This window comes from Drosophila eugracilis, unplaced genomic scaffold (assembly GCF_018153835.1).
Source record: "Drosophila eugracilis isolate 14026-0451.02 unplaced genomic scaffold, ASM1815383v1 contig_2088, whole genome shotgun sequence".
NCBI classification, from domain to species: domain Eukaryota; kingdom Metazoa; phylum Arthropoda; class Insecta; order Diptera; family Drosophilidae; genus Drosophila; species Drosophila eugracilis.
In genome coordinates this window covers 3,131,633-3,154,203 of record NW_024572964.1, presented here as the reverse complement: position 1 = coordinate 3,154,203, position 22,571 = coordinate 3,131,633, and the positions used below count along the sequence as shown (strand labels likewise).

General features: G+C 39.9%; 7 protein-coding genes across 8 annotated transcripts; 2 read left to right on the top strand and 5 right to left on the bottom strand.

Moving 5' to 3' along the window:
- The first annotated feature begins 178 nt into the window (after positions 1–178).
- LOC108107932 (cysteine and histidine-rich protein 1 homolog) lies at positions 179–7,982 on the top strand. 2 transcript variants are annotated; one of them, XR_001772455.2, is made up of 9 exons: positions 179–828; positions 5,873–5,931; positions 6,049–6,163; positions 6,224–6,347; positions 6,407–6,559; positions 6,759–7,036; positions 7,114–7,217; positions 7,276–7,542; positions 7,648–7,982. XR_001772455.2 is itself a non-coding variant. In XM_017215761.2 (8 exons), exons 1-8 carry the CDS (start codon positions 463–465, stop codon positions 7,301–7,303), a joined length of 1,227 nt encoding a protein of 408 aa, XP_017071250.1. In that variant the 5' UTR covers positions 179–462; the 3' UTR covers positions 7,304–7,982. The 2 variants fall into 2 exon arrangements, 1 of the variants encoding a protein (XP_017071250.1); XM_017215761.2 differs by having other exon boundaries at positions 7,276–7,982.
- Positions 7,983–8,191: 209 nt separating this feature from the next.
- Positions 8,192–9,049, bottom strand: LOC108107934 (protein FAM207A). The gene has a single exon (XM_017215762.2). It carries the CDS (start codon positions 8,941–8,943, stop codon positions 8,404–8,406), a length of 540 nt encoding a protein of 179 aa, XP_017071251.1. The 5' UTR covers positions 8,944–9,049; the 3' UTR covers positions 8,192–8,403.
- A 626-nt stretch (positions 9,050–9,675) lies between these two features.
- LOC108107931 (putative glycerol kinase 5) lies at positions 9,676–12,232 on the bottom strand. Its single transcript, XM_017215760.2, has 6 exons — positions 11,867–12,232; positions 11,694–11,787; positions 10,986–11,485; positions 10,474–10,926; positions 10,242–10,405; positions 9,676–10,041 (listed from the first exon to the last, which is right to left on the bottom strand). The coding sequence occupies exons 1-6, from the start codon at positions 12,044–12,046 to the stop codon at positions 9,765–9,767; spliced, it is 1,668 nt and encodes a 555-aa protein (XP_017071249.1). The 5' UTR covers positions 12,047–12,232; the 3' UTR covers positions 9,676–9,764.
- Positions 12,233–12,735: 503 nt separating this feature from the next.
- Positions 12,736–14,186, bottom strand: LOC108108000 (CRAL-TRIO domain-containing protein C3H8.02). The gene is made up of 2 exons (XM_017215851.2): positions 13,828–14,186; positions 12,736–13,588 (listed from the first exon to the last, which is right to left on the bottom strand). Exons 1-2 carry the CDS (start codon positions 13,984–13,986, stop codon positions 13,079–13,081), a joined length of 669 nt encoding a protein of 222 aa, XP_017071340.1. The 5' UTR covers positions 13,987–14,186; the 3' UTR covers positions 12,736–13,078.
- Positions 14,187–14,653: 467 nt separating this feature from the next.
- LOC108107998 (sphingosine kinase 2) lies at positions 14,654–17,441 on the bottom strand. Its single transcript, XM_017215849.2, has 2 exons — positions 16,336–17,441; positions 14,654–15,938 (listed from the first exon to the last, which is right to left on the bottom strand). Exons 1-2 carry the CDS (start codon positions 17,310–17,312, stop codon positions 14,930–14,932), a joined length of 1,986 nt encoding a protein of 661 aa, XP_017071338.1. The 5' UTR covers positions 17,313–17,441; the 3' UTR covers positions 14,654–14,929.
- Positions 17,442–17,679: 238 nt separating this feature from the next.
- LOC108107999 (phospholipid scramblase 1) lies at positions 17,680–20,609 on the top strand. Its single transcript, XM_017215850.1, has 4 exons — positions 17,680–17,873; positions 18,398–18,891; positions 19,465–19,623; positions 19,855–20,609. Exons 1-4 carry the CDS (start codon positions 17,765–17,767, stop codon positions 19,876–19,878), a joined length of 786 nt encoding a protein of 261 aa, XP_017071339.1. The 5' UTR covers positions 17,680–17,764; the 3' UTR covers positions 19,879–20,609.
- On the bottom strand, positions 20,539–22,410 carry LOC108108001 (peroxiredoxin-2). Its single transcript, XM_041817921.1, has 5 exons — positions 22,094–22,410; positions 21,580–21,743; positions 21,398–21,515; positions 20,918–21,323; positions 20,539–20,801 (listed from the first exon to the last, which is right to left on the bottom strand). The coding sequence occupies exons 2-5, from the start codon at positions 21,734–21,736 to the stop codon at positions 20,751–20,753; spliced, it is 732 nt and encodes a 243-aa protein (XP_041673855.1). The 5' UTR covers positions 21,737–21,743; positions 22,094–22,410; the 3' UTR covers positions 20,539–20,750.
- Between the last annotated feature and the right edge of the window lie 161 nt (positions 22,411–22,571).

Genomic DNA, 22,571 nt, shown 5'->3' with positions numbered 1-22,571 from the left:
TATATTTTGTAACTTTAATCTCAAAATTTCTTAACCTTTCCGAACTAAGATGACAGTGGGGCCAAAAAAAGGTATTTTATATCTAGTCGAGAACTAACCAAAAAAAAATACCTTTTTGCGATAATTGGTCTTACTTTAAGCAACATAAATTTAAAGCACGAACCTGGTAACACTAAGCTATACTTTTCAAAGAAACAACAAATTTTGTGACGAGTGGACGTTTTAGCGGACGAAAAGTGTGAAAACAGAACAGCACATTGAAGAACAGAACAGAAAGAGACGGACTACGGGGAAAGGTGGCAAGGCAAAGAAAGTGCCATATGAACTGAGTGTGCGAGCGGGAGAGAGCAAATTGAGTACTGCCTGTTTTCATTTGTAGTTGTAACTCAGTGTGCGTGTGGGTGCTTGCGTACGAAGTGGCAAGCAAAAAAAACAAACATAATTCCAAGGAAATTTCCAATCATGTCGGTGGAATCCTCCAGTTCGGCGGTTCAGCAGCCGCCGTCATCCTCGACTTTACCGCTCTTGGGGGACAACCAGGTGGTGGCTACTACCAGTTCCGCGTCCTCAGCGTCTTCCTCCTCGTCATCATCTTCGGTGGGCGGTGGTAATGTTGTGGGCGTTCCGCTAGACACACAGAGTAGCGGTGAACCGCCGGCTAAGAAACAATTGTTGGACGGAGGAGGAGTTGGTGCCACCAGCAGCAGCACCTCTTCCCTCTCTAGTGCTGCAGCCGCATCGGGAATGCATGAAAAGCTGGCCCACCGCATAACCAATGCCCTGTGCTGCGCTGTCTGCCTGGACTTACCCAAGACGGCCATGTACCAGGTAAGTTTTTGGGGTTATTTCAGCGGATTAAATAAAACCCTTGAAATCTAGATAAAAAAAAACTAAAAAACTAAGGAAACACTAAATAGGTGTGTGTATGTGTGTGCACCTCATTCTGTATACAAACAAATCGTGGCAACTCAGCTGTAAGAGTGAAACACCTCTCTCTATCTTGCCCCCTCCTCCAGCAACATACAGCTGTGCGAGAGCGAGACGTCTAGCTGGGGCTCTCTTGCATTATTCGCCTTGAAAACATTCAGTCAGTGCGAGGGGGAGAAAGGGCAGGCGCAACATAAGCAGGCCGACCTTCTCGCACTCTCTATCAACTAATGCAGTTTTATTGCGTTTTAGAAAACAACCCCCCCAAATGGTACCGTTGCATTTCACACTATGAATTATGACTCCCCCATCTTCATTTCCTTTTTTCGCTGTCTTTTGCGCAGTAACATTTACTGCAGATTTTCTGTATTGCGTCATAGAAAACGGCGTTATGTCTTCCCCGTGGCCTATTTTAAGTAGCAACAAACCAACGGAAAATCTTGCCTTTTTTCCTTTGATGGTGTTCTTTCGTTAATTCAATTCTTGGTCCAATTCCGTTTCATGCACACCAATGTAGGCATCGTCATTCTTGTTGTAACTGACGTTGATTGAATTTAATGCACATATACAAAGATGTCTCAAAAAACAAATGAAGGGGCGTAGGCTGAAATGCACCAAGAGGGGCTAGTAGATCAAAGCATTGGCGTCTATATTAATATTTACTTAAGCCTAGCTTGCTTATTGATTTAAAATTAAAATCAGTTCCTAAACATAATATGAGTCCACATAATCCGCAATATCTAAACTGCGCCCCTGCACCAACAGATCTTTTACGTAAGGCGTTTGTGTAGGTTGACATTGCTCTCTTTTTCTAACACATGTGCTGAGGCAGGCGTAACTGCGTCATTGAAATTGGTTTTGTATTACGGTATGAAGAAAAACAACTGCTGACCCACACAGAAATATCAAATGAACCATGGATTCTTCTCTACTCTAAAAACGTGACCAAACCTAAAAATGATTCATACAAAATGGCCAGAAGGAATTCGCAGAAACCAGCAGAAACTATTAATTAGCAAAAAGAATCCCTGATTGTTTTTTCCTCGTTTGCATTTTCACTCTTTATTTGCCTGTTTGTCTGTATGTATGTGCACTCTGCACACAAACACACACACGCGCACATTGTAATTTTTGCTCTCTGTTATTGTTTTGCTTTTACCACTACGTTGCTGTTGTTGTCTCGCTCTCGCCCACGTCGTGACAAAATCAGCTGTTCGAGACCTGGGGAAAATTGAAACAATTTTGCCGATTTTAAATGGTAAAAAAAAAGAACAAGATACTGCGCACATTTGTTGTTGGAATGAAATGCCACGGAAGTTGTTGATGAATTTGTAGAATAAGTTGGCTGCAGGTATTAGGACCTGTAATCTGGAATAAACTCGTTTTTCCAGTTTGGGTTCTACACAAAAGTACTTTTTTATGTGTGTTTATGGGGGAAAGGTATACCTGAGAAAACACACCTGAAACTTGCTGTACTCGTCGTCGATCTTCTACCTACACGCTGTTGACATTTTTTTTCTCTATCCACGCTCTATCTACGAAAACACCATCAGCTGGGTTTTGTTGTGTCTGCGCTTTTCTCTTTTGCGTGTTATTGTTATCGATGGGGAAAAACGAGTTAAACTCCTTTGTGAATCGCTCGAGGATTTTCCATTAAACAATCGGATGCCAAGCAGCTGCTGCTTGCGTTAGTCTAGGTCATAAATTGCCAATCGAAAGAACACGAATTCATGAGTTCATTCAACTGCAAAGATACAGTAAATACACAGCAGATACACAAAAAACACGGTGAAAAATAAGATGTAAATAGACTGAGGTAATTAAATGCGTTTACTTTGAGGAGTTTTAATACTTTCAACATTCAACATTCTTATCTCAAAACATTTGTCATTTAGAAGGGAATATATACAGTGATGGAAAAAATAATAGAAACGATTTTTCAATTTTGGTTTGAATACGTATTTTTAATAAGGAACGTGGTGATGAGTGGATATTTTTATTTTTTTTTGTTTTATATACATCTAGTTTACATACTAAAAAACAAAAATGCATTTAACTTTATTCATTTAGCTAAAAAAATATATTTAAGTCAAATTTTATGGTTTTGACTTGGAAAAAAAAATAGAAACGAAGTGACTTATCGCCATCCAAATTGACTAGCTTAGCAAAATTAACCATGAAATGTTTTCAGGTTTAATATATTGTTGCATTACCATGATTTTTCAAAAATTCCGGGACACCTACGAGGCATAGACTCCACAGGATTGGAGCATATTGCTGGCTTAATGGAGTACCACTTCTCCTGGACTTTCTCCGACAAATGCTTCTTAGTTTTTGGCCTAAAACCACTCAAACGTTTTTTAAGAATGCCCCTCAAATGCTCAATAGGGTTTAAGTCGGGTGACTAAGCTGACCAATCCATAACGCCGACTTTATTGTCCAGGATCCCCTTTTTAGCAAGCTACGATGTGTCTTTGGGATCGTTATCCTTAATTATAATCCCACTTCAAAGGCATTTCATCTTCAGCATATGTTAACATAACGTCCATCATTATGTTTAAAAAGTCTGTATCACAGATATTGCCCTGTATCCAAAGTAATGGACCAACACCTGAAGCAGAGAAACATCCCCATAGCATTATATTGCCAACTCCATGTTTGATCGTCCTTTTGGTGTATTTGGGATCGAATGCTGTGTTTTTTGGGCATCTAACATGGAGTCTACCATCAGATACAAACAAATCAATCTTTGTCTCATCGGACCAAAGGAGATTTTTCCAGTTGGAGGGTCTCTTGGTTTTTGGTGGCAATATAATGCTATGGGGATGTTTCTCTGCTTCAGGTGTTGGTCCATTACTTTGGATACAGGGCAATATCTGTGATACAGACTTTTTAAACATAATGATGGACGTTATGATAACATATGCTGAAGATGAAATGCCTTTGAAGTGGGATTATAATTAAGGATAACGATCCCAAAGACACATCGTAGCTTGCTAAAAAGGGGATCCTGGACAATAAAGTCGGCGTTATGGATTGGTCAGCTTAGTCACCCGACTTAAACCCTATTGAGCATTTGAGGGGCATTCCTAAAAAACGTTTGAGTGGTTTTAGGCCAAAAACTAAGAAGCATTTGTCGGAGAAAGTCCAGGAGAAGTGGTACTCCATTAAGCCAGCAATATGCTCCAATCCTGTGGAGTCTATGCCTCGTAGGTGTCCCGGAATTTTTGAAAAATCATGGTAATGCAACAATATATTAAACCTGAAAACATTTCATGGTTAATTTTGCTAAGCTAGTCAATTTGGATGGCGATAAGTCACTTCGTTTCTATTTTTTTTTCCAAGTCAAAACCATAAAATTTGACTTAAATATATTTTTTTAGCTAAATGAATAAAGTTAAATGCATTTTTGTTTTTTAGTATGTAAACTAGATGTATATAAAACAAAAAAAAATAAAAATATCCACTCATCACCACGTTCCTTATTAAAAATACGTATTCAAACCAAAATTGAAAAATCGTTTCTATTATTTTTTCCATCACTGTATATATATGCATCAGTTTGACCACATTAAGATGAAAATCATTCTAAAACAATAAATTTGTATATAAAACATTCTAAAGAATATTACGTTTTTCACATAAGGAATAGGAACACACCAAATATTTTATTTTCAATGTGCACATTATTTTTAGGGGGAGTGCCTTTGTATTATCCGTTCAGGGCTTCATATCTCTATAGTCTAGACGACGGAAGAACGGTATCTGTTAATTTTAGCTTGCTTAAGATTTTTGTGTGACGATCGTTGGGACCATCAAAATTTCGTTATGTGCACAAGATACAGAAGAAAACCATTGCTTATCGCTCGAAACTCGCGGCTCTGTCTACAAATAGTCCCGACGGACTATCGCTTGCCTCCTCCGGGGCTGAATATTTCCCAAAATAGATATAGAAATTCCAAAATGAGGGAAACAGGCCCGCATTCCAAACAGACGAATTGTAAATAAACGCATGCGGCGATTTAATGAAGGTTGCTTACAGCGGCAGCATTTTACTTCGGGGTTTCCGACTTTATCTGCCCGTTATCGGTCCACTCTTCCCGACCTTTCATCAATTGCCTGACAAACTCATGTCCGAAAACCAATTGAAAAACACACACTACTACGTTTTAATTGACTTTCAAGCAAATAAAAAATAACGACATTTATGTGATAACGGACGCTAAATTAAACGAATAACTACCAACTATTTATGATTTCGATTTTGAGTCAGCCTTATTTAGTTAAACGATATCTCTCCTAATAATTAATCTTAGTTAAGTCAATAAACTCGATTTCGTAACCTTTGTAAGCACACGCAACAAAAACAAAAAGAAAAAGAAAAACAAGATTGTAACTATAAATGCTAAGTACATAGAACAGATTTCATAATAGCATTAAAGTTAAACCCTGAAATGTATTCAAAACAAAACCAAAAAAAAAAAAATCCCAAAAAAAGAAAAGAAAACTGAATTCAATAAATTTGCAAAGGAGAGTGCAAACTTGAGAATGCAAAATAAAACCAAACTACAACATAGCGTTTTTATTTCAACCAACGAAAAAAACACAACGGAGCCTCGAAGCCGAACATTTTCAGACCTCACTTCAGATCACCTCCCACCAAGATATCCAGCCTCACCATCTTCCTCACCTTAAAAATACCTCTAAAATAGATTCATTTACTCGAAACACCCACCCACACCCATAAATACATACAAACAAGCTATCTGCAACAAGGCCGTATTTTGACTAATAGAAAACTTTTCTTCTTTTTTCTTTAATTGCAGGTTAATTTTCATTCCACTTTTGTTTTAGTTTTCAATCTCTATCCATCTACCACTCCATTGCTTAGTCGTGAACTTACTAATATTCGATTTCCCTTTCTCTCTGCTCTTCTCATTTACAGTGTCAGATGGGACACCTGATGTGCGCCGCTTGTTTTACCCATCTTCTGGCGGATGGACGGTATGAACCCACTCTAAATCCCAAACTAAGATCCTTGCATATGCTACTATTAACTACAACTAACTAGTTCTGGTTTTTATTATTTTTAAATGTTTTCCAAAAACATTCTTTCTCTAGCCTTCGCGATCAAATTGCCACTTGCCCCAATTGCCGCGTGGAAATTTCAAAGAGCACCGCTTCACGTAACTTGGCCGTAGAGAAGGCCGCTTCAGAATTGCCCAGCGAGTGTCAGGTACGTTTTCAATATCCTCTTAATAGATTTAGATTTTAAATCAATTCTTTTGATCGACAGTTTTGCAACAAGGAGTTCCCTTACAAATCACTCGAACGCCATGAACAACACGAGTGCCAGGAGCGCCCCACTAAATGCAAGTATCATCGCATTGGTTGCCAGTGGCGGGGACCCTATCATGAGAGTAAGTGCCTTCATAAATATACCGACCCATATAATGGAAAAAATCAATCTCTCCCATAGCTAACGAGCATGAGCGCAACTGCTTGCACCCCCAGAAGTCTGGCTACGAGGTAATGGCTGCCCTGGAGGCCCACGATGACAGAATCAAGGAGGAGAAGAAGATGTTCAACACATTGATTGACTTGCTTAGCTATGAAAAGATCATATTCAATGGTAAGGGTCCCTTGTGTTATAAAATTTCTTCTAATTGCTCAGAGAAATTAGGATTGTCAATTATAATTTCCAATGAACTCATGTTCAAATGCGGGCAGTTAAATGGCTCATTATAGAGAGCTATAGAGCTTTTAAATTGAAAAACCGATTTTTATGGTTTCTTCAGATTAAATTCTTATATTATTTTTTATTTTTACAGATCTTCAAATGAAACCCTATCGGACGGACGAATACGTTCACAAGCTTTTCTACGAGACGGCCCGCTTCTCGGCCTTCAATCAGCAGTGGGTGGTCAAGGCGCGCATCAACAACAGCCAGCGCGATCCGCATCAGTCGAACGAGCGGACCATCACCTATCAACTGATTCTGAAAACAAAAACCAGCACGCCGATGAGCATACATTTCTTTGCGCTCAAGGGTCCGTTCTCTGATATGAAAGTTTCCACCCAGATATACAAACACGAATTCACTGAGACGGTAAGGTTATAATATTTACAATAAATTTATGTAAATTGGACTTCTTTTTATATTTATCATCTTTATCAACCTTTCAGAGTACCGAGAGTGAGTATTATGTATTGCCATTGCCAGACGGCATAGGTGGCAGCGGCTCAAGTGAATGTAACCGTATGCTAGCCAACAAAGGCATTAACTTCCGGTGAGTAGTCTTCAGTTGAATTGTTGAAATCAAATCTAATAACTTTCTGCCCTTGCAGCCTGCTCATGTTTCTGCTGAACAAGTAAACAAGTTCACTTAGCAGTCGATGAAGATTTTCAAATTAGCTTAAGTTTGTTGTTTCAAACTCTTGAATGTGCAAAACCTAGACATAGTTGACTTATATTTTCTATAACTGTATATGTAAAACTTTAAAGCGGAAACCACGAGCCTAGACTAACAGATACCCGTTCCCCGAAGCCCGGACCCGTTAACACAAACGTCTTATATATTTCAATCATGTTCAAGAACACGCAGACGTAACGCGGTAGGTTGTAACCTAAGTTTAGTGTAGTTTCGCCTACATTTTGTACATGAGATGACGCCATTTTATGGAGAAGTTTTTCAATATCTATGTTAATTTTGCTGTTAGTGCTGGTGGCGATATGGAATCGATTGATGGACAAGACGGCAGATGTGTTTGACAAATGTTAAAATGATCTCACAGGAAGGAGCCAGCCCACACTAACCCAATAATACCGATAATAACCATTAAATAGCTATAGATTAACTGTCCGGACACAAGGACCTTGAGTCCATGGCTCCGTTTTCACTGTAAGAAGAACAACACCAAGTTGAATTTTGAACTCTAAGCAGGCGCATAAACACATAAAACGCTCTATGATATAATGTATGTAGCTCTAGAATTCTATGATCACATAGCCCGGGCCGTAGCAAAAACACCCAATAAACTCAAGTCCTCACGTTCTTGTCTATCTTGTCTAATTCTCATTCTGTTGCCCCTTCTACGATTAAATGCTTACACCTTACATTCGTACATGTAATATTTATATGCATCGTTAAATGATAACTATACCTAATGCATATATAATAAAGATACTTCTTAATAAATAAAATAAATCTTTTTTTTGGGAGAACAAACAATCTAATATTGCGGCTAAAGAAAACGATATATTTTTCATTTCTTGATTAATTTCTTTTAATGAAACTCATTTGTTTTCTTAATAATAATGCCTATATTAAAGTTAGTTCTTAAATTTACGCCAACAATTTTTTGGTAGTTGAAGGCACTAACAGGTTTTACATTTCTGGCATATTTTCAGTGTCATGTTCATATTTTGTAAAAAATAAAAAATGCAAATATTTTGGTATTTATTAAATATGACTTCTATTCTTCGTCGTCCTCTTCCATAGCCTGATATTTGTTGCGCACGTGAGAGGCTATGACTTCTCGGGGATTCTTCTTAAAGTTCTTGTCTTTAATGATTTTTTCGAAGGATTTCACTCGGTTGACCATATCCGTGCGTTTTTTCCTTATTTTTTCGTTGGCACTAAGAGGGACTACCGGTTCTGTAAGAACTGTCTGATCGGTGGCATCCTTTTGTTTAGTTTTCACCAGGTTGTAAATGTCCTGTAGCGATGGCAGTGCATCCCGTAGTGGCTTAAGATCCCCAATGACCTTGGTCTTCTCTAGATTCTTGCGTGCATGCTCCTCTTTGCGTTCCTTTCGCGTTTCAGCAAAGCGTTTGAGTAGCTTCTTGTGTTTCGCCTCAGATTTCTCCTTTTTGGTCGACGTCTTTTTTGGAGTGAGCGTCTTGTGGAGCAGCTGATCCTGGCGCAGCTTCGTCTTAATATCCTGCGCTTTCTGCTTTGCCGCTCCAACCACACTTTTGGCCTTGGCCCTTACATTTCGCTTGGTTTTTGCCATATAGAGAATCTTCTGCGCCAACAAAATCAAAACAAACGTGCAGCGTGCTAGATTGCAAAATCAGTGTCACCACACCTGATTTAGGTATCGTTATCGTTAGCGATAGAAATTGTTTCTAATAAAAAGTAGACAAGTAAAAAAGTTAATAATGAATTTACTGTATTTTTTAAATTGAACACCCATAAAATAATTTTTTCCAAAATGGAATATGTTGAAGGCAAGTCAGTCCTCCCTTTTTTGCTTTTCGCTCTCGTGTAAAAGTTTGCTCATTTTATAAAGGTACTTTATGAATGCTATTACTTTTTTAAACATATTGTGCTATTTTTTTCCCTGCTTTGTGGTGAATTTTGAAAATAAGAAATATAATATATTGATGTAGATGGCTTTCTTACAATTTTGTCATAGCCTGCTAGCCCTCATCGTAATTTATATTTTGTAATTTCAATTTATAATTAAGAATAATTATCACGAAAGCCCTTAGGTTGTTCTTAGAAAATTGCGATACATTTTATAAAAAGAAAATATAGTTTTAGCCGTTTCCACCAATATTAATCTTATCGTTATCGGTTATCGGCGGTGGAATGAAAACATAAAATTTAAATCGGATACAGCTTAAAACATAAAAGCATACATGAAATGCGTGTTTTCATCTGGAGCTTAATAATAATTATAATCCTGCATTTGTATCCTGCAGTGATCAAAATGACTACATAGATTAAAACATTCAAAAGTTTTTTTTACCACTACCTAGTCTGCGAAGTATTTAATGACTGACGTATGTATAACAAATCCAAACAAGTAAATTGTAATTTGTAGAAAACCTAGTACCAGTCGCTAAACCGGGCAATGGTCCGTCTCCATTTCTCCATCCGGCTTGCTATAGTGTTGTACTCCTTGGTCCGCGGTTTAAAGACACGCTCCACTTGCCGGAAACATTTGAGATCCTCCTCGTTACACCAGATACCATGATTAATGCCTGCCATAAATGTGGCCCCCATGATGCTACTCTCAGTGTTCTCCGCTCGCTCCACTCTCAACCGGCTGATATCGGCCAGGAATTGGCAGACAAAGTCATTCCGAGAAACGCCGCCATCCACTCTAAAAGTATAGGTTTCTTATTAGAACGTATTTGACCTAATTATGCCCAATTTAGCTATTTTTCATAGGTAGTAAGAGCTGATCATAAACTAAGTAACAAATTTGAACTTTACCTAAATAACTAAGTCTAAAGTCGAATTACATTTTCTTCACAGATTGCTAAGTTATATGTGCGCCCCATTACATTGGTTTATGCTTACCTAATTATATAAAGCTTTTGGGAGGTTTCCTTTTCGGCAGCCTCGATTAGTTGTACTACGCGAAAAACTATACTCTCTAGCAGGGCCCGCACCATGTGGGCCTTGGTGGTGGACGGACTAAGACCAATGAAGCCACTTGCTGAACGATAATCGTTCACCGGGGGCTGTCAAAGATAAGATGAGGATAAGCCAATCTAACAAAACAACAAGAAAATCTATTGAACAAACACACCCCCAGGCCACTGAATGCAGGCATGAAGAAAACATCATTGGTGTCTGGAACTGACTCTGCAATGTCCGCAGTATCCGCAGGATTTTCAAAGAGTTCGCATGATTGTGCCCATGTTACCACTGTGCCAAAGTCATGGGATGCTCCCTCGATGCAATATATTGCTCCTTGATTTCTGGCTTGTCTTTTGATCTGCCAAGCCACCAAGGGATACATTCCAGAAATGGCTGCATGACAACGGTCACCTGTGACCAAGTTTAAGAAAGCTCCAGTGCCCATAGTGACCTTGACGTCGTTCTTCTTAAAACACTGAGAGCCCCACATAGCTGCAGTTTGGTCACTTAAAGAGGCAGCGATAGGAATATGTGTCTTTTCCCAATCCGGACCCAAAGCAGTAGGATGCACATGCCCGAAGCCCTTGTAGCCGTTGTCTACCACACGCGGCAGTATTTTTGACTGTAATCAATTCTTATATATTTAAAAATCTAGTTTTTAAGAGGAAATATTCCACTCACATTTATGCCAAAGAGCCAACTTATGAGCGGCGACCAGCTGAGTGTGAAGGGATCGTACAATCCTGTCGCTGTACTCGAGGTAACATCGGTTATGTGCTCCACATCCTTATCCAGGCTGTTTCCTGTCCTCAGCTTATGCAGGATCCAGGAGTCCAGAAGCTCCACGCGTGCCTTTTTCTGCATCAGAGCCTGCTTTAATTTCTTGTTGTGCATTATCTCGAAGAGCAGCCTCGGCGTGACTTGTCCATTCATCAGTTTAAGGACGCTTCCTGCGAGGAATCGGGATTGACGGGTGAGCAGGAACAAAGAGTATGAGAACCAATTCATGGAGCTCTTCGTCCAACTGCTATTCCATTGTTCCACCAGCTCATCGGCGCGAAGGTCCTTCCAGGTGATAAAATTGTGGTAATATTCGCCACTTCGATGATCCCAGGTGAGGAAGGTGCAGCGCTGTGTCGAGATAGTCAGGCAGGTGAGATCCGAGGGCGTTAAATTGGCATCTAAAATGGGATTAATTGGGAACGATTCAAAAAATACATTACTTAAACATTAAACATTAACATTACATTAAACATTACATTATTTAAAAAAAATTCATCATACCGTTTCAGTTTAATCATATTATATTCTTTGAATCAAATAAGCCTTTTGTATTATATTAAACGTCTTATTAAACTTGTTAGGGGTTTCATGAGACCCGATACTCACCCTTCACCGCCTGTGTAATAACATTCACAATTTTGTGCCATAAAATCTCCGGTTCGATTTCGAAATAGCCCGGCTGTGGGTTCAGTAGCTCTACCTAATTGCACCAAAGGTCGTAAAGGTTTCTGCTTAATTAACTTTGCCCCCGAGGGTCACTTGAAGATCGAATCACTTACGGCATCCACCGCCGATCCCCGGACTACACATTGTTGGTCCAAAACGAAACTCCGTACACAGGTGGTGCCCACATCTAGAGCGACAATAAAAGCAGGTGATCCTGATCTAGAATCCCCTGGAGACCCCACATCCTGAGAAGCTTCTGTTGTTTTTCTAGCTTCTTTTAAGGGCGCCGACATGTTTCGCGGCGCACGCTTCGACAATCACTGGCTTTTTGACGCTGTTACTCCGAACTGGCGAACAGACTTATCCATTTCGCTACTGTTATTGCTATTGTTAGTGTTTCGGCGAGGTCTCATAGTGCGCGATTCAGATTTCCTTATCAAGTGCTCGACTTTTGTTTTTGTTTCGACTCCAGATGATGATAACCAGTCCAGTCTAGAGTTGTCATCAGCTTTAAGTGGCTGCAATACGGAATAGCTTGAAAATAGCTAGAATATAAAAGGCTAAATTTCAAAACTGGTAAAAATATTTCTTTAAGTTTGTTCAATAAAGGTAATGATTAAGATTTTAAGTATAATAATACAACAAACAAACCAAAATGAAGTTTATTTAATTATACTTCGATTTTTTTAAAATTATTTTATTTTAAATTTATATTTATTATTCTATGTAGCTTAATAAGTAATATTAATATAAGGAGTTATGACAGTGTTGCCTAACGCAGTAAATCCCAAAATTTATTTTCAATGAAGCGACAACCCTAATCGGCGCAAATTTTAAATCAAGGAAACCATAACAATCATTTGATAAGAACTAACGATACTGCTCATTTAGGATTATGATTCTTATCACTGGCAGGTGATAAGTTCGCTAAAATTAGAGCACTATCGACTCGTCCAACAAAACCAATTATTTACGAGTGCCCTTTAATCTTAACGACTTTTCTTTTACAACTTTATTTGCTGTACACATAGACACTTGCATATATAATATATGTATATATAGGTACGAATTCAGGTATATAGATACTACACATACAAGATAAACGTTTATCTAAAATAGTTAGCACTGTACTAATAGTTGTGTCCAATAAAATACATTTTACAATCAACTTGTTAAACACATCGATTTACAGATAGAGTACTGTACTGGATAAAAGCTCTCAGAAGCCTCCTTGCAAACTTAGGTACTGGTTACGGTTCTCTTTGGAGATATGTCTACGCCTAACAGAAGCTCCATTAGATGCTGAGGCGCCCGAGTCGGAAGCCTTACATGTCCGTTGGCAGGATGTCCGGGATAAGGTACTGGCACAGCTCCACCTCATCCCCCACAAACTTTACCTTTTTAGCGGTATTGTCGTCCAACAGAACCCGAATGGCCGGCCAAATGGTGGAGAACAACCCCGGCGAATTTATAATCAGACAGACGCCCAGACGCTCCGGAAAGTGCTTGCCCAACAGCCAAATGAGATTCTGCACCAGCTGGTAGTCCATGCAACTAGTGCTGAACTCAGCCAGATCAAAGACAATGCACAGGCGGTCGGTGACCTCCTCAAAACATTTCTTGCAAGCCTCCTCCAAATTGTAAACTATGAAGCGCGTCAGCTCATCGATATCCCGCTCAGAGCTGTGGTTCTTGGCCGGAATGTAGATCACTGGACGACCGACACAGTCGCGGTGGCGCAATAGGCGGGCTTTCTTGTCCAGCTGGCTGCGGTCCATTTCTGCCAGCTTCTCCACTCCATATGTTTCGCGCCACTTGTTGGTCTTCAAAATCGCCTGCGTTGAACGAAAAAATTTGTATATATTAGTCAATTAAAAAGTGTCTACGATCCAAATAATAATATCCAATGGATTTTTGTTCTTAATACTAAAAAAGTGAACGTCGAAGTCAGATCAATATTAGCCCACAATTGTTGTTGAAATAGTTTTAAGACTTGTCAAAATGGTATTCTAAGCTTCGGTTCTGAAGCATTTTAGATGGTAACATTTTTGGTGTTTATTGACAAATGGCTCACCTGAAATGCGTCATCTGTGGTCTTAAAGGCGCGCAGATAGCGCCGCAGTGAAAAGTCGTTATGGTATTGCTTTGGATCCGCTTCCACAATCAATTTCATGCGCTCCTTCAGATCCTTGAGGTCCTGTTCGTTAATTGGCGCCAGCTCCTCAGACGACATATTGCAGAGCTTTAATTGCTTTATAATGGGAAATACTGTGCGATTATGACCTAGAGAGTTTCGGATTTCGATCGGAATGTGCTGACACTATGTCAAATGGAAGCAGAGCTGTTTATTTTTTCTGCGAAATATTTTTTTTCTACAAACGGAACGGACTTGTTTTTTCTTTTTCTGTCCAGTGTGACCGGATGAATATAATTGAACAATTCTTAATTAAACCTATATGTATAAAATACTGAATAACAACCGTTATTTCAAATGACCGTTAAGCTTGAATTTAAACTTAAAGAATGACCTCAATATGTACTAAAATCTACAATTTCAAAAGGTTCTAATGGATTGATGAAGAAGAGAGAAATGCCATTAATATTAAAATTGTCACTAAAACTCCTATTTCATTCATATTTATAAGTATGTTATCTCTGTGTTTTCTATTTTAACCTTTTTAAAAATAAATACAAAAACATTATTAAGCTCAAAAATTTTATTCACTGAATAATAATGTAACATGGAAATAATATTCAAGTTTCTAGAAGTTAAAAATTTAAAAATAATAATATAATAATAATAATAAATAATTCTTTCAATCTGACACATTTTTGAAATAATAATTATATAAATAAGGACTTTTTTACTATTCCAAACAGCCGAAATAAAAAAAAAAAAGTATGGTTCACAAGTACATCATCTGGCTCCTGCCTTATATACATGATTATATTTCGTTAATAGCTGCAATTATCTTAAAAAATGTTAACAATACTTTGTTGGCAGAAGCAAGCCAAAAAAAAACACAATATTATAAGAATGCACAACTCTCTCATCGTGGCCAATGGGCCCCTAAGTATTAGCTACAAATGCAGAGATTCCTAAATTGAGATTTCTATTGCTTGATGGTCTTTAGTAAGCTCCAGCCTCTAGGGAAGTGGTTCTGATCGTCCTCCTCCTACTTGGGTACCATAACGCGGGCTATGCCCGGCAATACCTCTGCTTGGAGTGGCCCAAACTCGACTCTCTCCCCGTCGACCGTAATGATGCCGTGATTGTCGTGTGGCTCCAGGCGGAAAGCTCGAACCGGCAGCACCTTTACATATTCGTTGTTTACTTCTGGCAGGTGCGTACCGGAGCTCATGTTGTAGAGGAAGCTCAAAAGGTGCGGCCGACTGATGCCGCCGCGTATGAGAATTAAATAGATGGTGCCGTCGTTTAACTGGGCCTTCGGTGCAAAATGGCAGTCGATGCCCAGATGTGTTTGATATACAGCGTGCATCATGATGAATTCGCCCTCCTCGACCAGCCAGCCCTCATCTTCGGGCAGGGGTTCGTTGAGATCTGGCAGTTCGCTCGCTGGTCCGTAATTCTGCTGCCTATTCTCCAGCGAAGCGGCTGCCAGGCCAGTAAACTCGCTCTCATCTGCCAGACTGTGGTAGATGCTCTCCGATATGGAATAGTAGAAACTGCGTCGCGATCCTCCAGACAGCCAGCTGTCGCACCTTGAGCGAAACGACTGATTGATGGACGTCTCCAGGGAAATCACGTCCGCAAACTCCTGCGGCAGGTACTCAGCACTGGAATGATAGCTGGGCGCAGGCCCATTCAGCATGTCAATGTGCGTATTGCAGCTCTGACTGATCTGCATCCTGCGCTGTGCAGGATAACCAGAATGACTCTGAGCCGTGGAACCTTGTTCCTCCCTTAGAAGATAGCTAACCCGGCCATTATAGGTACGCAAATTCACCAGACGGTACAGAGTCCAAATGGTAAAACGTTGGTATCCAAGCAGCCGGATTCGTTCGCTCTCAATGTCCACATCCGAGATCAGACCCCAGCCAATGGACAGGAAAGAGTATAGGGAGCGATTTTGAAGCTGCACACGGATCACGTCCATCGGTGAACTGCGTCCGCTGATTACGGTCAATGCAGCTCCTAGCACTGGCTTGCTGAAGTAGGGTTCACTGCGTGAGAAAGATTGTCGGTTATTAATGTTCAATATAAGCCAATAGATACTAGAAAGACCAGTTTGAATTGGTAATACATATAATCATGAAAAGTATAACCACTCGTAAAGTAATTGTTTTTCCTATTAATGATCAAAAAGCAAACGGAAATTATGGCAATACACGTTAAGATTACTAATTAAGGCGAAACATCATTAAAAGGTGACAAAAATTAGGGCCATAATTTTAAGATTATGTTGATATGAATAAGATTGGGGACTTTTTGTTACCGACTTTGACGTCACATTAACATTAAGGGGTAAACCCCACTCTCAAAGATAAAGATATGAAACTTTTCAGAAAAGTGAATGGCCAAATAGAAGTTAAAAGCTAGAAGTTATAGACAGGTACTTACTTGTAACAATGGGCTATAGACCTGGCCAATCCGTTTCCGGAACCGCATGGAATGATCCCCAGTGCCAGATGAGGCAATACATGGGCCCAATCCTGCCGCTGCAGTAGACCATTGACTATCTCGTGAAACAGGCCATCACCGCCGACGGCCACCACGCAGCACCAGGCATCCAGGCACCTTGTGCTCAAGAATTCAATGGCAAAGTTGGAATGTTTGGTGACATACAAGTCATAGGGAACTTCAGCCTCGTTGAGTACCGGCGTCACATGCATATTGAAGACCTCTCGAGCATCTCCAGAACCGGATTTCGGATTCAGCAAAACCAAAACTCGGCGACGTCGGTCATCCGTTGTCGGTGCAACGAAAATCTCCTCTAGCGTCCGATTCAACTGCCAGCGAAGGGATCTATACCATCGATCTGCTTCCCTCATGTTGTCTTCAAAGGTGTCGAAGGATCTAAACCGAAGTGTAAGCACGGTTCGCTCTCTGTGAAGCTCCGTTCGTAGGCTTCTCTTCTTAAGGACATATGCGAAGACATAGAGAAATGCGCTGACATCGCCTCCATCCTGTGGAATATTCTCCCGGCTATTGGTGCTACATTTGCTCGGAGTGGTGGCAGTGCGATGATGATCCCCAGAAGCCGAGATAGCCGGCGAATTCGGATTTCCGGAGCTGCAGGCACAGGCTCCTGACATCGCCAAACGTCGACTTTTCTTAGGACGCATACAGCGGGCACCCACTATATCTCCGATGCGCACCTGCTGTTCCTTGACAATACTGCCGCCCGGGGATTCCCGCTGCAGAGTGAATCCTGTGGCATCCAGACGGACCCGAAATACGTGGCTTCCCTTCTTACGCTGGCTCGTGTAGAAGGTGTCACTTACATCGTGGATCCCATCTGGGTCCTCCGCCCTTAAGGGCGTGGCCCTGGAACTGGCCGAGCTCGGACTGGTGGTCTTATCAAGAGATTCGCTCATTTCGACTGGAGATTCGGCTGCCAAGCAGCATGTTTTAGCGAAATTATTCCCAAGTTTTTATGGCTCCCTTATCAAAATCATGACAGCAGTGTGACCGTGGGGAAAAGGCGGAGTATACCAAATGGCACTGAAGCCTAAGCTTATATAAAAAATACCAATTGTACACAAGCTTTTGTGGAAAAAACTATTTAATTGAAAACAATATATCTTGGCGGTATTCCATTGTTTACTTGTTTAATTTAAGTGTTTTCTTTAAAGATCTTAAAGATCTTAAAGATTTTCAAATAAACATTTTTTTCAATATCTGAAAAAATACTGAAACTTAAAAGAAACGAGTATTTTTCGCAGGGTGCATAGCAACATTATTTTTCAGCGTTCATGACACGGTCACTACATTTAGTGTTTTGTGCGCTGTTCCAGAATCCGATCCGGAATTTAATTGTTTAAAAAAGATGATGCAGATGAGCGAGTATAAGGTGGTGCCCCAGAATGCGCCCCAGGACGACAGCGTAGTTCGCCAACCGCAGGCGGTGAACCCTGGAAATAGCGCCAATGGAGCTGGTGCGTAGATATATATGGATTAGTCCCACTGTTAAATTCCATCACACAGATGGGTGTTGTGGGTGGGCGTGTGCAAAAAGGCGGAATATCATTCCCCTTTTTCTTGGCACTTCGGACAGCATTGATCAGAAATTTAGCACTCAAGTCTTATTTTAATGAATATTAGTAACCAATAAATCAGATAAATCTTTGTGAATTTGATATTTTCCAAAAATAACTGTTGGTTTTAGTTACAAATTATAAATTTTTATCACTGATCTAAGTAATACTCCAAATGACTAATAACAGTGTAATAATAGTGTAAAAATAAAAGCATCATGACTAACTATTGACAATTGCAAAAATAATAAAAATAATTTTTTTAATAAATAACTTACATTTTTTATAATACTATATTTATTAAAATTTAATAATAAATAACCGACAGTTTAAACTTTCTGAGATATTAAATACGTTGACCTGACACATAGGTTCATATAGTAAAGAATATATATAGAGCTAATCGAAACTACGCCCCGTTGCAGAGAACTGGATGTCGATACCCGTGGGTATGCCGAACTGCCCGCAGGGCCTTGAATACTTGACTGCCCTGGACCAACTGCTCGTATCGCAAAAGATCGAGAAACTGGAGCTGATCACCGGCTTCGAGACGAAGAATCGCTTCAAGGTGAAGAACTCGCTGGGGCAGAACGTGTACTTCGCTTACGAGGAGAGCGACTGCTGTACCCGAAACATGTTAGGCCGGTCACGTCCCTTCGAAATGAAGATCGTGGATAATTTCCAGAACGAGGTGCTCCACTTATATCGGCCATTCAAATGTGATGTCCTTTGCTGCTTCCCCAGCTGCATGAATGCCGTGGAGGTGTCGGCTCCACCGGGCCAGGTGATCGGAACCGTGGAGCAGGTCTGCACCTTCCTCCGACCCAAGTTCAACATCAAGAACACATTTGGCGACACCGTCCTGCAGATCGAGGGACCCGTATGCCCCTGCAAGTGCTTCAGCGATACCAACTTCAAGGTCAGTTAAGGCCAACAAGTGGTTATTCATGTGTCTCGATTTCTGATTCCTGTATTCAAACAAGTCTATGCAAACACAGTTGCGGGCAGCAGGATAGGAACTTAGTTGAGGGAACGTATGATGACTTCAGTCACACAATCCATTAGTCGAAGCAAAGATTTTATGAAATGGTTTTGGCGCTAAATTTAATTGCTTTTTAATTATTGAAAATACTTTATAATTGGTTGAGTGGATATGGTTAATTCCTCATTCAAACAAATATAAGATCATACTATAAAGCTACAAGGTCGGCAAGATTAATAGCACTCACGATAAATTATGCTTAGATGATCCGAAAACGATACCAAAATAGAATTCCCAATTTATTGCGTTTAAGTTTAGGAGATATTTTACTGACCGTAACTGTATGGTACATATAAAGCTACAGAGACTGCAGTCCGAGACAATGACGTCATGGGTCGCTATGCTTGACTGTCCAGAGCGAGTCAATTAATTGCGATACTGCGAATTCTGTGTGTGTAGCGAATTCCGTCCCGATTAATGCGAAACACAAACATATCTCTCCTTTTGCAGGTATTGAGCGCCAATAATGAGGAGATCGGCAAAATAAGCAAACAATGGTCTGGACTGGGAAGGGAGCTGTTCACCGATGCGGATTACTTCAGCGTCACCTTCCCTCTGAATCTGGATGTTCGCATGAAAGCACTTGTATTCGCAGCGCTCTTTTTAATTGTGAGTATATTAAAAAATATCACTCGATCATTTCAAAATGGTATATAGTGGGTATCTATAAATATAAAAAAGTTTATGTTTGTTGTTTTCTGTATCTATACTATCTACTAAAAAATTTTTATACATATATTTTCATCAAATTGCTGTGCTAGCATGAATATATCCCATTTTAAATAACTTAATATATTATATAGAAAATGTGTATAATTAATAATTTTCTTTTTATTCCAGGACGTGGTCTACTACGAGCAGTAAGCTGCCTATTGATCGAATTATAAATGAACAAACACCCAGACATTATTATCGCCGACTGCTTTTTGGTTCGACGTGTTGCATCGTCATAGCTTTAAGAATTTTTTAACCCTTTATTTAATGACCGTTTCCGGGAATGTAAACAGTGCAACGCTTTGATCGACTTGGAATCTCCCCAACAAAGGAATCTCCCCGCACAATTTTGATCAGAACTGCAGTTGCATCTTCGTTTTTTATGAGCCTGGGTTTTTGGCATTTAAAACGCACAACAATTTAGCACATACACACACACTGACAACACACAACTAAAAACAGACTACACAGGAAAAAAAATACAAACGAGAACGAGTGCCTTATGACGTCCTAGTTGTTATTGTCGTCGCCCCGCCCCGTTTCCCCAATTTATATACCTCGACATACTTAGCTTTGTTGTACCCTAAGGTCGGAGCACAGGATTACTTAACTGCAACCATGGCGTACCTAACTAATTTACTATTACCTATTACTTAATACATATATTTTTGTATGAAACTAATCGCAATCGAATTGTTAAACATTATTGTGGCCACATAAGGCAGCTTTCAAGGCATTTCGAGATCACACCGCGATCTCTATCTTTTGGTCGTGCTCCTGTGGGGCCACGCAATTTACATCACTTAAACATGTACTTCATCAATTTATTTATCTTTCAGTTATGCTGTAAAATAAAGAAACTATATTTTATACAAAACAAATGCGAACCATTTGCAATCGGTGGCATTGTAGACTTTTGTACAGAGGACTCAAGCGACGGGGCCTATTGTTCGATTTAGTCGTGATTCAGTCGTGAACATTTGGAATGTAACTGGGTTAGGCTGATAATGTGATGTGCATCCTTAGTTATTCTTGGCAAAGTACTTGGTTTTCTCCTCAGGGTTAGGAACAATCTAGCAATGTTTTAGAAAAGATATTTTATAAACAAAACTTTCGTATCTCTTAGTTAAGGTTATACAGAATTTCGAAATATTTCAAATTTATCAGTCGAAGATTCATCATAACCTACCGTATCTGCACCTGGCCTCCAGCCTGCTGGGCAAACCTCTCCATGGGTATCCGTGTACTGGAATGCCTGCACCAGGCGAATAGTCTCATCCACAGATCTTCCTACCGGCAGATCGTTCATGGTGATCTGTCGCAGCACTCCGGTTTGATCGATTATGAAGAGACCACGCAGGGCATGACCGCTAGACTCCAGATAGACTCCGTAATCCTTGCTGATTTTGTGAGTGAGATCAGACAGCAGCGGGATCTTGACGTCGCCCAGGCCGCCCTCCTTGCGTGGCGTGTTGATCCAGGCCAAGTGGGTGAAATGTGAGTCCACGCTGACGCCGATCACTTCAGTCTTGATTTTCTTGAATTCGGCGATGCGATCGGAGAAGGCTATGATTTCCGTAGGGCAGACAAAGGTGCTGAAATAGGAATGCGTAGTGTGAGGCTCTTCTGTAACACCAAGTGTCCATAATCAATCACTCTATATTCTTACAAGTCAAGTGGGTAGAAGAGTAGCACCACATACTTTCCCAGGTATTGGGATAGCGATAGCTTCACAATCTCCTTATTAACCACTGCTGTTCCCTCGAACTGTGGAGCTGGCTTGGAAACTGTCGAAATGATGGTAATAAATTGTTAATTATGATTCCAGGTTGTATATTATATGAAACTCACTGACTGCCTTGGTGTATTGCAGCTGATGGTCGCCCTTGGGCTGGTCGGGATAAACAGAGCCGCCGGCAAAGGAGTAGCACGATTCATTATCTTCTGCGGGTTTAGCAGCTCCGACAATTGCCACGGATAGCAGTAGAACAGATAAGTACTTGTTCATGACTAGGCTGAAACGAGATCCACGTATGTATATACATGTATTCCAATTAGATTCGGTTTATACGGTGTTTATGACACGCAACTTGTACAATTTGGTACGCCCCTTCGATTTTGTATTAATATTATTATAGTTACTTACAGTGGAACACAACAGAACATAATAAATATTTACTATATAAACTCTTTACATTCTGAGCTAAGTTATGATCATTTTGCTCTTTTAGTTTTCCCTCTGTCAAGACATCACATTATAACAAAATACAATTATCTAATATAGTGTGATTCCTAAGGGAACTCTTCCATGCCCAGTTAATCCTTATCCAGTCCATTTAATCCGGTGTCCACTGTATACACATACCCGAAAAGTTGAAACACGCCCACAACTTGAAGCCACGCAGACAAAAAAGTTTCTATTTCAATTGCCAGAACAGCGATTGATTTTGGTAGAATATGATATGCTTATTGTTGCTGCGCTTCCGTAAAGATAAGCTTATCAATTTTGTTCACTGGTTGTATATTTAATAGTTGTCAGCCTGTAACTCCTTAATAAATAAATGCCAAAGAAAGAAATTGAATGTCAACGCCTATGCGATTGACTAGCTTTCCATGTATTATTTATTTTTAGTTGTAAAACAATACAATTTAAATTGCATTGAACACACACAAAACACCAGCTGTTACCTTTTAAGCGCTAAAATTAACTCTTTTTGTTTTAATAACAAATTGCTCTACCGGCGTTAGTGTGACAGTCGCATGCTGAAATACCGACTTGCTTCTGAGGTCACACTGCTTAAGAATATCAAGCGTTGCCAACATGTTTTATTTTTCAAACCAAC